The sequence below is a fragment of the Nyctibius grandis genome, chromosome 21 (genome assembly GCF_013368605.1).
Source record: "Nyctibius grandis isolate bNycGra1 chromosome 21, bNycGra1.pri, whole genome shotgun sequence".
NCBI lineage: Eukaryota > Metazoa > Chordata > Aves > Nyctibiiformes > Nyctibiidae > Nyctibius > Nyctibius grandis.
This window is the reverse complement of record NC_090678.1, coordinates 3,453,185-3,466,711: the sequence shown is the minus strand read 5'-3', so window position 1 is coordinate 3,466,711 and position 13,527 is coordinate 3,453,185. Positions and strand designations below refer to the sequence as shown.

General features: G+C 44.7%; 1 protein-coding gene across 1 annotated transcript in view; it reads left to right on the top strand.

Annotated features, from left to right (window-relative positions):
- C21H1orf21 (chromosome 21 C1orf21 homolog) overlaps nt 1-13,527 on the top strand; it is a 141,671-nt gene that overhangs the window by 52,157 nt on the left and 75,987 nt on the right. The window contains exon 2 of the mRNA XM_068416970.1: nt 2,642-2,847. Within this exon, the coding sequence (XP_068273071.1) occupies nt 2,754-2,847 (94 nt within the window). The 5' untranslated portion in view covers nt 2,642-2,753. The remainder of the gene's footprint in view (nt 1-2,641; nt 2,848-13,527) is intronic.

Below are 13,527 nucleotides of genomic sequence, written 5' to 3'. Positions count from 1 at the left end.
CACAAAAAATCCGATCCCCAAAACCAGCCCACTGCTGTGTTATGAAATACAGTTGGGTTTTATTACTAAGCAGCTGTTTCCGTTTTGTAAATGGTCCCTGCTGAGAGACAGAAAAAGAAAGAGGAAAAATAGTTGAATGGGGCAACAGCAGAATTCATTCAACAGGTACTTCTGTGACAGAGATGGGTTTGTGGTGTGCAGTGATTTCCCCCCGTACAGCCTGTTAGCCGTCCCACCTATGCACCTCCTCGTCTTTTCTGGGGTTACGTTGGCTCTCCCCGTGCTCTTTGCTCCGTAGCTGGCCACATCCTTTTCCCTGGGATAATATAACTGGTTATATTTTAAATCAGAACCCAAAGCTACTGTTTTCAGGCTCTGTTACCCTGAGGCTCCTGCTTTTATCGGAAATCTGAAACCGGGACTCTGGTGGAAAACTTGATCATGTTTACCCCCTCATTCGTTTCAGCTGGTCTATTAAAAGCTGTTGGCTTTAAGCAAATTTGCATCCTCTAAGAAAATTAGTCCACATTTAATTTCCACTCCAGTTAGCAGTTCTCCTTCCCAGTCTGCTATTTCTCCTCCATCTCCCCCACCTCTGTGTGTCTTGACCTACCTCCTGAGCAAGCTCAGCGTGGCTCATACTTGAAATCCTTCTGGATCCTCGTTTCCCACCCAACAGCGAGGCGAAGACCTGTTACCTTAATGCAGGCTCTCATGCTCTTTGGGCACAAATGAAGATGAATTGTCAGCTGCAACCTTCGTTGCATTGCAAAAACTTAAGAACAACTAACAGAGTTTACATGAAATGAGTGTGTCAGTGTTTAGGATGCGTGGCAGTGTAATTAGGGTGGCGTGCTCTGGGTGTTGACTGCTTGGATGGGCACAGGGGGATCTTGAGAGCGGTTTGGTCTATAGCTTTGTCTCTACATCTGACACTCAGACTGATTAAAATGGTTTGAAATATAGCTTTGGTGATTGCTTGAGAAAGCAGAAAGCTTCCGTAGCTTAATACTGACTTTTGTTGCAAACCCTAGGGTTTCTTTTAAAAAAGAAAAAGGTAAGTAACCATACAGGGTTAAAAAAATAGCTCAAGAGGGTCTGCTCGCTCCCTTCCACTGACAGCGTGAAGGCCTGGTTTAAAATCCGGCGTTTTCAGGTGAGTAGCATGTGGCTAAGGGGAAGAGAAGGATGGGGTGGTTAGAAATTTATGCTCAAGTGTGCGTGTGTAGGAGGAAGAAAAAAAGGAGGAAGCATGTGGGGGAGTGTGCTGAACATAAAGAAAAATGCACGTAGAGGTGGGACTGGAGGGGTTGGCCTCTTAGGACAGGGGTTGAGCAGGTGTATGTTGTACGCCCTGAGTGGAACGTCCTCGTTAAATGGAGAAAAGCAGTTTGCTGTGCAGAGCAAGGTGGAAGGGGAAAGCTGGTGTGTGAGTAGACATGAGAGGTGGTTCCGCATCCCGAGTCCTTCCCCTTGCGCGGTAAAAGCTGCCCATCAGGGGACCTGTGGCTGCAGTGGCAGAAGCAGAATCGCTCTCAGCCCAGCTGGCCACATCCTCGTTTCTGTGACTTTGGGGATGGGCAGGAGGTCCCAGAACCACGTCCTGGTGTGTCACGGTGCTGCCTTGGCACGAGCAGGCTTGCTGTTCATGCTCAGCACACAGGGAAAGAAAACCCAAAAGATTTTCTTATGCTATAGCTGAACTAAACAGCTCAGCAAAAAGGGGGTGGTTCTTGCTTTCCTCTAGCTCTTCTCCTCGTCCAAAAGATTTGGCTGGTGGAAGGACAAGCCGGGCATCTCACCCAACTTTGAAGTTGGTTTTGTTTGAGTGTGGAACCATTTGGTCATTAAACAGTTCGTGGTTTTAATTAGTTTTTTTTTTAATATAAAATATCGCAGCTATAAACTAGCTTTTTCTTCCCCCTTTTGTTTTATGTGACATCTGGACTGTTCAGGGAGTGTTATTCCATCTCAAAATGGGGATAGTTGCCTTTTTTGAGCAGTGGAGGTTTTATGGATCCAGTAGAGTAATGATCACGTAGGAAAAAAAGATAATACAGCTGGCTGTTGCCTTTCACATCTATTAACATAAGATCTTTAATTGATTTAGGGGGAGTATTTTGTCTGAACACTCGCAATTAGCAGCTCTTAATCACTAAAACACTTTGTAAGAAATCTGGCTTGATGGGTAGATTAGTAAAAGGAACAGGAGGAGCAGATATTGCTGGTTTCTTATCTTCTTTCCAAAAAAAAACCCCTGTGTTCTGTGGGAATGGCTGTGTAGGAAACATATCTGTGTGCCTGTGGCTTTCTTCAAGTCATGGATTAAAGAGTAGGGTTGGAAGAGACTTTGAGTTCCTCTCCCAAGGCAGGGTTATCTACCTAGATCATCATACTCCACCTAGATCATCATACTCCACCTAGATCATCAAACTCTACCTAGATCATCATACTCTACCTAGATCATTATACTCTACCTAGATCAAATGTTTATTGATTATAGTTTTAAAACCATAAGATGATGGAGGCAGCCTGTGCTCTTGTACTCGTCTTCACAAACCCCGTTATTTGTCTTCTTGAAGCTCGACATTTCAAGGTTACCTTTTGTCAATATTTTTCCTCTCTCTTTTGCCATCTTTAGGTGAAAGCGTCTCGACAGCCAGGCGGGAAGGTGGATTATTTTTCAAACAATGAGCGTGCGTCTCTAGACATGATTTGTGGTTCGGTCCAGCTGGAGCTGTCTGAATGAAGCTATGGGCTGTGCCTCCGCCAAGCATGTTTCTACTGTTCAAAACGAAGAGGAAACTCAGAAGGGGAAAAACTATCAGAACGGAGATGTGTTTGGTGGTAAGTGTTGCAGGATTTCATCTTTCTCCCACCATCATGAAAGTTCTGGAAGGTATATTTGGGAGCTTTATCCTTTCTCAAAATAGAAAGGAAAATGCATGTTAAAATAAATCACGATGATAGTGCAGTTGGCCCCTCCAAGGGGCAGTACCATGACAGCTGAAACAGAAGTCAGGGTGAAATCCTTAGTGGAAAATTAATGTTCTAAGTCATGTCCAGTACTGCACTGTCTTTAACTCCACGCATCCTGGAATAGTTCAAAGACAAGCAGTTGCACAGCCCCCTCGTATTTATATATGTGTCTCTCATATATTTGTCATTAGGTACCAAAATAGTTGACTCATTTCCTAAAAATAAAAATCGATTCAGTAAGAAAAATAATTCCTCAATACTTTTGTCCTGTAAAGCAATAAAACATTAGGTCTGAAATCCCATAGCAAACAGGGTTTGAAGGTATAATGAAACTAGAAATAACCTTCTGTGAGGGATTTGGTGGTACTGGGAAGCTCTGAAAACATCTGTTTCACTGTATGGGGAGACTGGTCTGTGATCCAGGTATTATCACAGACGCTTGTGCATCAGGAAAGTTGTATAAGATAAAATGTATAGTCAGCTTCATGATTTTTATTTCCCTCTCCAGATTCTGTTAGTATATTCTAAGTGAATAATCTAATATCTGCTAATGATCTAAACAATAATTCAGTTTTTTAAATGTTAGGAATTATCTGGAAGACTGTTCAGAAATGAGATTTCTAGATCTGCCCAGATATCTATCTGAAAGCTAAGTCAGCTGTGAATAAGCTAACTTAGTACTGTTATTCTTAAAGTAGGTGCATTGCTACTGAGGATGCCAAACTTCTCTTCTCTGGTGGTTTTTATAGCAATTGTTTGTGTAGAAGTGTCAGTGACACATCTAGCAGCAAAAAATATCTCCCCTTCATTTCAGAAGCAATGATACTTCACTTTTTCAGCCTTTCTGGGGACTAGCTTGCTCCCAGCAGTGGATCCCAAAGTAAGAATACCTAGAGAGGTAATCTGAAGAGAAAGTAGCTGTTCGTCGAGCTTCACGCCCAAATGATGGGTTATTTTTCCATGCCTGCTCCTTCACTGGGATGCTGGTTTTGGAATTGTGAGTTCAGTCTGTTGCCTTTGTTGAAAACAGGCTTCAAGTGATGCCACGAACAAAAAGCTCTATTAGTTTCTGAAAGGAATTTGAGTTTATACTTCAGCTGATATTTAGTGAGGGAATAATTTTGGCAATATGTGTCTCTTGGCTTTTTTTTTTTTTTTTTTTAAACTGCTTGCTGTGGGCCGAAGATCATCATTTTAATGACAAGAAACCTAGAGTAACTTCTGGAGGCGGAGGATCAAGAAGTGATTTTAAAGGGCTCCCACTTTATAGAGCTGGACTGGTGTCAGCAGTATCATTTAGCTATTCTGGGATCCATCTGAGGGCCGTTAATCGTTCCCTATTTTACAGAAACCTCTCAATAGCAGAAATACTACCTGCTGTTAACCATTTTCTGGCACATACTTTGGTTTAGGTATGCAGTTTGTCATTGCTAAAGATTCCGTTCAATGACTGATCCTTTTTTAGCAGAGAGTTGGAGTCTGGGACTGAAACGATTTGTTAAATGGTAACCAGAATGAGCACAAAAGCCATGTTTTGCCCTTGCTACTGAGGGACAGCCTCCAGATCAGGAACTGGGTGTGTGAGAAAGGTGAGCTGAGGTGTACCTGACTTTACTGCTGTCCTTTTGGGACCTAGAAATGATCAACAGGATGCTTAGATCCCCAGAAGCAGGAAGCCACGTGCTTCATGTGTACAGTGCCTTGCATAGTTCCTGAACACAATTTTTCAATATAGAAAAGAGAGGCAAGAAAAATACACCCTAACATCATATTTATCATCCTTCTTAACAATCTTCTGGATTTCCCAAATGCCCAGAGCTCTTTCATAGGAGACTGAATGCTATTGCTGCTCCCCCTTCTTCTGCATTGGAAATTGTAGTGGCAATTGCATTATTTGTTGTGAGTTAGATCTGAAAGCTCAGAGTACTCTGCCGACTTCATTTTCTATTAAACTTTCAGGTTGTTCGTCCCAAACTAATTCTGTGTAATGTATTCTGCAGAGCTATTCCTTAAGTCACCAAGGAGGAAGTCAGTGCCATATCAGAGGGCTGTTTGTCATCGACTCCCTGCGAGGAGAGAGTGTGGTTGTGCTAGATTTGATCAGACAATCTCAGCCAGGATGACAGATCTTAGCAGAATAAGTTCCCAGAGATAGAGGAGAATCCACCAAGTCCAACAAAGGTTAAAAAGCACTGCAGCACTTCCATCATGCGTTCCCCCGTCCAGTTCCAGGTGCCAAGAGCTGCTGAATGTTCCCTTGCTTGCTGCTGGGAAGGGACAGAAGTGTCTCATCCAGCCAGTGGCCAAGAGCAGAGTATCTCTGCAGCCTGTAGGGATGCAAAATTAACTGCAGAATGACGAGGCAGAGCAAGGCCAAGGTGAGTGGCAGGGGAATCAGATGGTTCGTGAGGAGCAGGAAGGTAATGGGAAGGGATTTAGAGGCAATCAGTAAGAGGTTTTGGGGAAGGAGTCAGCAAAGTACAAGAAACAGATGACAAGTGGGGTTGGAAGGTTGCTGATGTAGTGATAGCATTGAGAACCTGAGAATATTAGTATCCATAAAAGATGATGATCACAGATGATGAACACTTGCAGCGTTCACATCTGGGGACTAATCTGACATCAAGCACTTGGGCAGAACTAGCACGTTCGTAGCTGTAGTAGCCCAGATTGCCTCAGATGTTTCACAAGTGGAGAAAATCCTGAAGGACTTGGAACAGTAATGACAGAATTCAAGTATCTCAGTGCTGGCTCTGCCTTCCCTGGGCAGCTGGTGTGATCTGAAAGATGTGGCTTACAGTATATTGCCCCTCGCTGTTTGCCTAACACCTGAGATGAAAACAGCACTCTTCTTTCTTTCTTGAACATCATCCCCAGGCAAGTTGCAAGCAGAGTCAACAGTAAGGACTGTACTTTCCGTCTTGCTTTTGCATTAAATAGGTCATTTTGAGTGAGGGGAGGTATGAAAATACTTTATTTGGTTCTGGCCAGTTTTGCTCTTACCTTGGCCTTGGGCTGCTGGGTTTTTTGCCACTTAGGGATTTTTGTCGTGTGTGGTTGAAAGCATTGGCCACATAGCTGAAAAACCTTCTGCTTTCCCACATACCACTCTTTTTCCACAAATAAGTGCAGTTGTTCATGTGATTTTCTGTGAGCTCCATCTTCTCTGGTGCTCAAGAGCTTTCTCTTTTGCTCCACTGCTGTAATTGCAGCTCCACAAGTAGGAGGTGGAGCTACTGAGGAATGAACTACATGGTCATCGTTGAACGTGTTTTCCAGCTGGGCAATAAGAACTGCCAATGCCAGCCTACAGTGATACAGAGACAGTGGCTACTCTGTACCGTCTCTGCCGTCAAGGTTGAGTAATGGTGGAATTTCAGAGGGCAGAGAAGAAGGGGCTTAGTCACAGCCTGGGGTTGTAGGGTTCCCTCTTTTAACTGGTGTAAAAGAGTTGTAACTATAATGAGAGTGCTGGGGGGAGGAGAGCAGACCTATCTGGCTGTAGTTAAACATGGATTCTTGCTGTGAAAGAGGTCTGCTGGAGATGTAGTGCAACAATCCTTATTTGTCTGAACTAAAGAAGACATCGAGGTGGTCTCAGAACTGGGTAAATGGTTGTGTCTCCAAGCTGCTCACTAGAGGTAAGCTCATGGTACAGGACTTCATCAGTAAAGGAAGGGTGGAAAGGACCTAAGGAATTCCAGTGCAGCTCCTTGCCCTCTGCCTTGGCTAGCAATTCTCCATTCACGTTGCAGAAGTTGCCAGAACAGCATCATTATTGCATTGCCAACTTTGACTTCCTTTGCTGTGAACACAGTTCTAGTCCTTCAGGACTTATTCCTCTTCCTTGCAGGGGAGAAGCAGGCAAAGAAACCATGCAGGAGTTACAAGCACCAGAAGGGCTGCAGCTTTGCCCTCCACCTCTCCGTTGTCACTCAGCTTGCATGCCACGAGCCTTATATTTGTTTTGCTGTCCTCCCTCCAAGCCCTCAGAAGGTGGCCTGTCTAGAAGACCACTTAAAATTTCCAAAGCTTTCTTCAAGGGTTGTGATGTTTCTCTTAGGGTTTATCCACCCTGCTTTAGAAAAAAAAAGGAGATAATTTCCAGGTATACAGTGTTTAGATTTTTTTTTTCCTAATCGATTTTTGCTTGACTGCAAATGTCACTTGGAATCCAGAGACTATTTTCTGAACTGCTTGGAGTGGTGCAGTTCTGCTTCTGCTCCTTCTCAGAGCCTCTACATGCTTTTTCCTTCTTGCCTGGTGGTGGTTGGTTGGAGCCAAGTCTATTGACTATTTGAGAGATCATCACTTCTGGGAGGATTTTTTTTTTTTTTACTTTTAAAAGTCACTGCAGGTTAGGATTGTGCTCCAGTGCCTTATTTCCTCCCCAGCTTTTAACCTTTTTTTTCAGTTGAGCAGACACATTGAGCCAGGTGTTCGCTGTAAATTTGAAACTCTGGTGTTTAAAACCGAGAAACCCCCCGTGAAACCCATGAATTCCGTAAGAACAAATTCTGGTTATCTGAAAATAAAACATAAAAATTTCCATCTTATCCCAAGCTGTCCTCACGCTGCGTTTTGCTGTAATATATGTTTAAATAATTGAGTCAGCAGGCCTATCAAAGGAGATGTTCTAGAGAAGATTGCATATAATATGATTATTATGTCTTGTTGGTCTCTAATGACTTTAAAATCCCTCTAATAAGGATAGTAATAATAAGTCTTCATTTATTCTTCATTCCGCTTCAAAGCTGATTTCCAGGGCCATACATAAGAACTATAATAATGTAAATACCAGTGAAGAACAAAATGCCATGGTGGAGCCTTGAGCGTTGTTGATCGCAGCATATGTTTTAATATAACGTCTCTTGTAGATTAATCTTATTTGTGCCTTTTTAAAAAATTATGGGGTGTTCATTTGGGGAGGAGGTTATTGACGTAATATTTTGTGTAAGAAAATAACTGGTAATGTGATTTCTTGTGGGAAAAAAAGATCTTAGTGTCTGTTTATTAATCTGAGAGGCTAATCCAGATGTTTATATGGAACTCTTGGGTGCTTTGCAAACGTGAGAGCAAACATGGCAGGTAAGAATCTTCTGGCAAATTGGGAATAACCATGATGCAATTGCCTGGTGGGATTTCTGTTATTAATGGCAGGTCCAATTGCTAAACCAGTCTAAATGAAGCTGAAGGCAAAGCACAATAGTTTATAAACCAGTTTATCTCAGAACAGCTGGGAGAATGCAAGCAAAGGAAATCTTTAGCATTGAGGTACTGTAATGAGGTTGCAAAACTGATCGATGCACATAGTATCCGATTGACTACACTACAGCTTGTGAAGTATCTTCACAGCTTTCCTGGTCTGTATTACAGACCCACCCTTGTTTTAGAGATAGACAGCATGGAACAGGCTGCCCAGGGAGGTGGTGGAGTCACCATCTCTGGAGGTGTTTAAGAAAAGACTGGCCATGGCACTTAGTGCCATGGTCTAGTTGCCATGGTGGTGTCAGGGCAATGGTTGGACTCGATGATCCCAGAGGGCTCTTCCAACCTGATTGATTCTGTGATTCTGTGAGGAGCTGTGTGAAGGACCTGCTGTCAGATCACGTGCTGGCATGCATGCCCTTATCTTTGCTTTGCTCTTCCTTGCTTCCTTTTTTCCCAACAGTTTTCTTCTGTGTTGGTACTTCATCCCAAATCTTTTGAAAATGCCATAGTTCAAAAGCCAAGGAGGAAGGTTAGAGTTCTTAACTACGGCAAGTATTGACCTGTCCTGTATGGTGGCAGTCGCTCTGCGCTGTCAGGAAAGCAACAACCCATCTCCCAGGGAGGACTCCCGTCTCTCACCAAATCAGACTTCAGCTTAGCCACCTGAAGCAAACACACTGCTCTGTAGCTGCCACACTTGAATTGGAAGGAGGTAGCTTTACTTGGCTTCTTGTTCACCAATATCACAGTTTAAAATCCATACACTTTATTATCAACTCATCATGAGTTTTCTCATGTTAGTGTTTTCTTTCTTCCTACAGGTTTTATGGGTTTGTCTCACTTCTGCTAACCCCTGCCTTGTGACAGTCAATTATTTCCTTCCTTGTATCTCATCCATGTGGGTATCATCTCAGTCCACTGCCCAGGACGGCAGAGCTCTGACTTCACAGAATCACAGAATCACAGAATTAACCAGGTTGGAAGAGCCCTCTGGGCTCATCGAGTCCAACCATTGCCCTGACACCACCCTGTCAACTAGACCATGGCACTAAGTGCCATGTCCAGGCTTTTCTTAAACCCCTCCAGAGATGGTGACTCCACCACCTCCCAGGGCAGCCCATTCCAATGTCTTATTGACTTATTTTGATGTATGCTGTGTGCATTTGAAGTCAGTGCCAAAAGATGCTAAAATAATTTCAAAACATGCCCCCTGTATACAGGAAAAGAATAGCAAGGGGAATCTGGGACTATGACTTACCTTTCCTAAGTATATATTATCTTCTCCAAAAATATTATGTCCAAACCTTTGTAGAGATTAGTTTGTTTTGAAGGCTTTTTCCTTGATTGGCAGGCCTTGAAGTGTCATCTTACTCAAAACTTCAGGCTCGGGTTGTTGCTCAGGACACTTTAAAATACCTGTGAGCCCAGCAAACTATTCAGATATCCATAATTAATACGAGATCAACTTCCTAAACCTGCCTTTCTCCACCTAGTTCCTGTACACAAAATTCTGCGTGTCGTCTTCTGGCCATTTGAAGTTCTGAAGTTGGGAAGGTTTTAGGCAAAATTTGAACTGGGAAAAATGTTAGAAATGTTTTCAGTGAATAACACCTCCCTGTTACGTCTCCCTTCCCCTCAGCTGTCAGAAAAAAAATGCTAAAGCTGAGAATGAGAAACTCTTTCTTCTGGCCACGCTATCTTTCAGTGTGGCCATCCTCACTGAGCTGAAACTGTCTGGAATGAGGTAGCTTAAGGAGTGTAATTTCTGTCATGTTGGCATGAGTGCATGCCGTGATGAGAAGGTCTTGCTGCACTAGGCTTCACACAAACACACGTCTCGCTTTGCCTGGCAGCGTTTGTTTTATTGACTCTGTTGGTCAGCTGATTAGCACTCCAATAGTAATTGCTCCAGCTCATTTGGCTGTCCTGACACGCTGCTGCAATGTCAGACCTCACTCGTTTTAGGGACACTAGTGATTATGCATAATGGGGCCAGCGCCATGCAGTGCCCTAATACTGGGTATTTTGAGACAATAACCTTTTGAAAAGACATTTTCAAACACAGCCAAGTATCTCTGGTATCACCACAGGCACTCATTCCACGCGGTGCTTAACGTGAACTCCGTGGAAGCGAGTGGCACGTAGGCACCACCTCACTGACCACCCGGTCTCAGCGGTGCAGAACTTTAGATATCCCAGTGAGTTTCAAAGGAGGAGATTTTCAGTGCTGAAATTCAGATTCTGGCTGAGCTCCTGAAAGGGTAGCTCTCGTGGTGTTCATGGTTTCAGCAGCTTGTGTTATAAAGTAGATCTTCCTTCAATGCTTGAAAGCTTCAGAAGCAGCCACCGATAGGACAAGAGGACACAGCCTCAAGCTTCACCAGGGGAGGTTCAGGTTGGACATTAGGAAGCATTTCTTCTCAGCAAGGGTCATGAGCCATTGGAAGGGGCTGCCCAGGGAGGTGGTGGAGTCACCATCTCTGGAGGGGTTTAAGAAAAGACTGGACATGGCACTTAGTGCCATGGTGTAGTTGCCATGGTGGTGTCAGGGCAATGGTTGGACTCGATGATCCCAGAGGGCTCTTCCAACCTCATTGATTCCGGGATTCAGTAAAAAAAAAACAGATGAGCGCATTGCCGCGTAGGGCTGAAGTGCACGAGCACCTTCCCGAATTATACTAGGCTCTGTTTTTCCTTACTTTTTTAATTCAATTGAAATTACTTTTTTTTTTTTTTAGTTTAACTACATCTTTGTTCCAAAACTATTTGGTGATAGCCTGCTTCTTAGCTAAGTAAACATGGGTCAGTCATAAACATGTTTCAAGAAGTGAGAAGAATAGAACCAAAAACCATTTTGGAGTTATGTTCATGTGGGAAATGGAACAAAATTGCATTTGTTATCTAGGTTTATGATGTATTTGTGTAACTCTGAGAACACCCTTGGTAAGTCAATAATTTACTATTTTATTCCCATAAGGAAGCAACAGGGTTTAAAAAAAAAAAATCAAACCAAAACCAAACCCCACCCTCAGATTTTGTCTGTTCATGTATTCGTGGTCAGTGTGCTCAAAGGAAGTGTTTTCCACGTGAATTAAAGCTCTGCGTTTTCATCTTTTGTGAATAAAAGTGGCTCATCTTTATAGCTCTTTTGGAAAAGGTACTGGCTGTGCAGTATAAGGGAGAAGCTCTTCTAGGCTGTGGGTGTGCTCAGAGTAGTAGCAAAACACGCACTCATCCCACTCCAGCAAGTAAATCTAGAGAGAGATATCTAAAGAACATAGAAAGAGCCTTTTGTAGAAGGTGTAATGGGCCAACATCTCTCCTGGAGCAGGAGCAGGGTTGCCTCACGAGGGGGAACATTCTGGGAGCCGAGGGTGACCTCAGCACCTGCAGTGCCCTCACTGTTGGGGTCCAGTCCCATGGGGCCTGAACATGGGCCAGAGTTGGGTGCTGGTGGCCGGGGCTGTCAGCAGTCCCAGGCACGGCGATGAACTGGGTCCAGGGTTCATCCAGGGAGTGCAGTGAGGAGCAGCAGGAGACAAGGCTGGAGACACAGCTGGGGACAGGCTAGAGCTTACCTGAGGGCTTTGTTCAGGAGAGAAGATACTTACGACATGGGGTTGAGGTCCCTCTGGGAGATGGGACCAGAGGCAGGACTAGAGACAGGCAGACCTGCTCTGGCAAGGACTGAAGGCCCAAGCCTCAGCTGAAACAGAGCTCCTGGATCCATGGGCAGAAGATGCAAGTGGGGGTTTCGTGAGGTTGGTCGTGGCCTTTTAGTGACTCAGGGCCCTGACAGCATCTATTGATTAATTCATGAGCTTTATGTAATGATTGTGATTGAACTAGCTCTCCCTTCTGCTGCTCCTCCCCCTTTTGTTTTTATTTGCAAGTGCAGCAGTGCTGGGCTGGTGGTCCTTAGGGATGAGATCCAAGTCAATGGAAAGGTTCCTGTAGGCTCCAAGAAGATACCTTGCCACTTTTAACAAGATTGGTTCTCAGCGTCTAATTTCACTGATCCAGCAGTGAAGAAAACTAGTTCAGAAGTGGTGGTAGAGTAGCTCTTTAAGTACCTGGGTGCTGGAAAATTGCTTAGTTGTAAATTGTTTCAGGGCAGTAGAGCAACAGTGGTTGAAGACGTGTCTCGATCAGGTATAGTAATCGCTGTGCACACCAACACTAGTGATAGCGGTGGGGTTCCCATTGAGGGATAGTTAAAGAGTTTGTCCCCACCCTGCAGTGCTGTATACATTATGATAAATAAATTCTGGTTTGATAGTACTCCAGAGTCTTACCAGGGCTGGGCACGACCAAACTAGCAATTGTCTGAATGTGGATAAAGACACGTCATGCTTCCCTGTCGCTATCTTCGTATCTCACACGGCAGTTGCCACCTCTTCCATACCATTGACCTTACAGCTACAGAAGCTTTTTGTTCGTTTTAAGTCAAAGTACAAAGAAAGGAGAAACAACCCCCTGCAGCGCTACAGGCTGGGGGAAGAGTGGTTAGAAAGCGGCCTGGCGGAAAGAGACCTGGGGGTGCTGATCGACAGCCGGCTAAACATGAGCCAGCAGTGTGCCCAGGTGGCCAAGAAGGCCAGTGGCATCCTGGCCTCTATTAGGAACAGTGTAGCCAGCCGGTCTGGGGAAGTGATCGTCCTTCTGTACTCGGCACTGGTGAGGCTGCACCTTGAATCCTGTGTCCAGTTCTGGGCCCCGCACTTCAAGAAAGACGTTGAGGTGTTGGAGCGAGTCCAGAGGAGGGCGACCAAGCTGGTGAAGGGTCTGGAGGGTCTGACCTACGAGGAACGGCTGAGGGAGCTGGGGTTGTTTAGCCTGGAGAAGAGGAGGCTCAGAGGTGACCTTAGTGCAGTCTACAACTACGTGAAGGGAGGTTGTAGTGGAGTGGGAGTCGGCCCCTTCTCCCAGGCAACTAGCGATAGGACAAGAGGACACAGCCTCAAGCTTTGCCAGGGGAGGGTCAGGTTGGACATTAGGAAGCATTTCTTCTCAGCAAGGGTCATTAGCCATTGGAAGGGGCTGCCCAGGGAGGTGGTGGAGTCACCATCTCTGGATGTGTTTTAAGAAAAGCCTGGACATGGCACTTAGTGCCATGGTCTAGTTGCCATGGTGGTGTGAGGGCAATGGTTGGACTCGATGATCCCAGAGGGCTCTTCCAACCTGATTGATTCTGTGATTCTGAGAAGAAAACACTGACCCTCGGAAGCTGATCTCATCCACCACTGGAGATGTGATCCACCACCAAGCCTGTGCTAGGTAGCAGATCGAGCGAGCAGACGCACAGAAACAAATCCCTCGTCCTTATGTGCTGGAGGA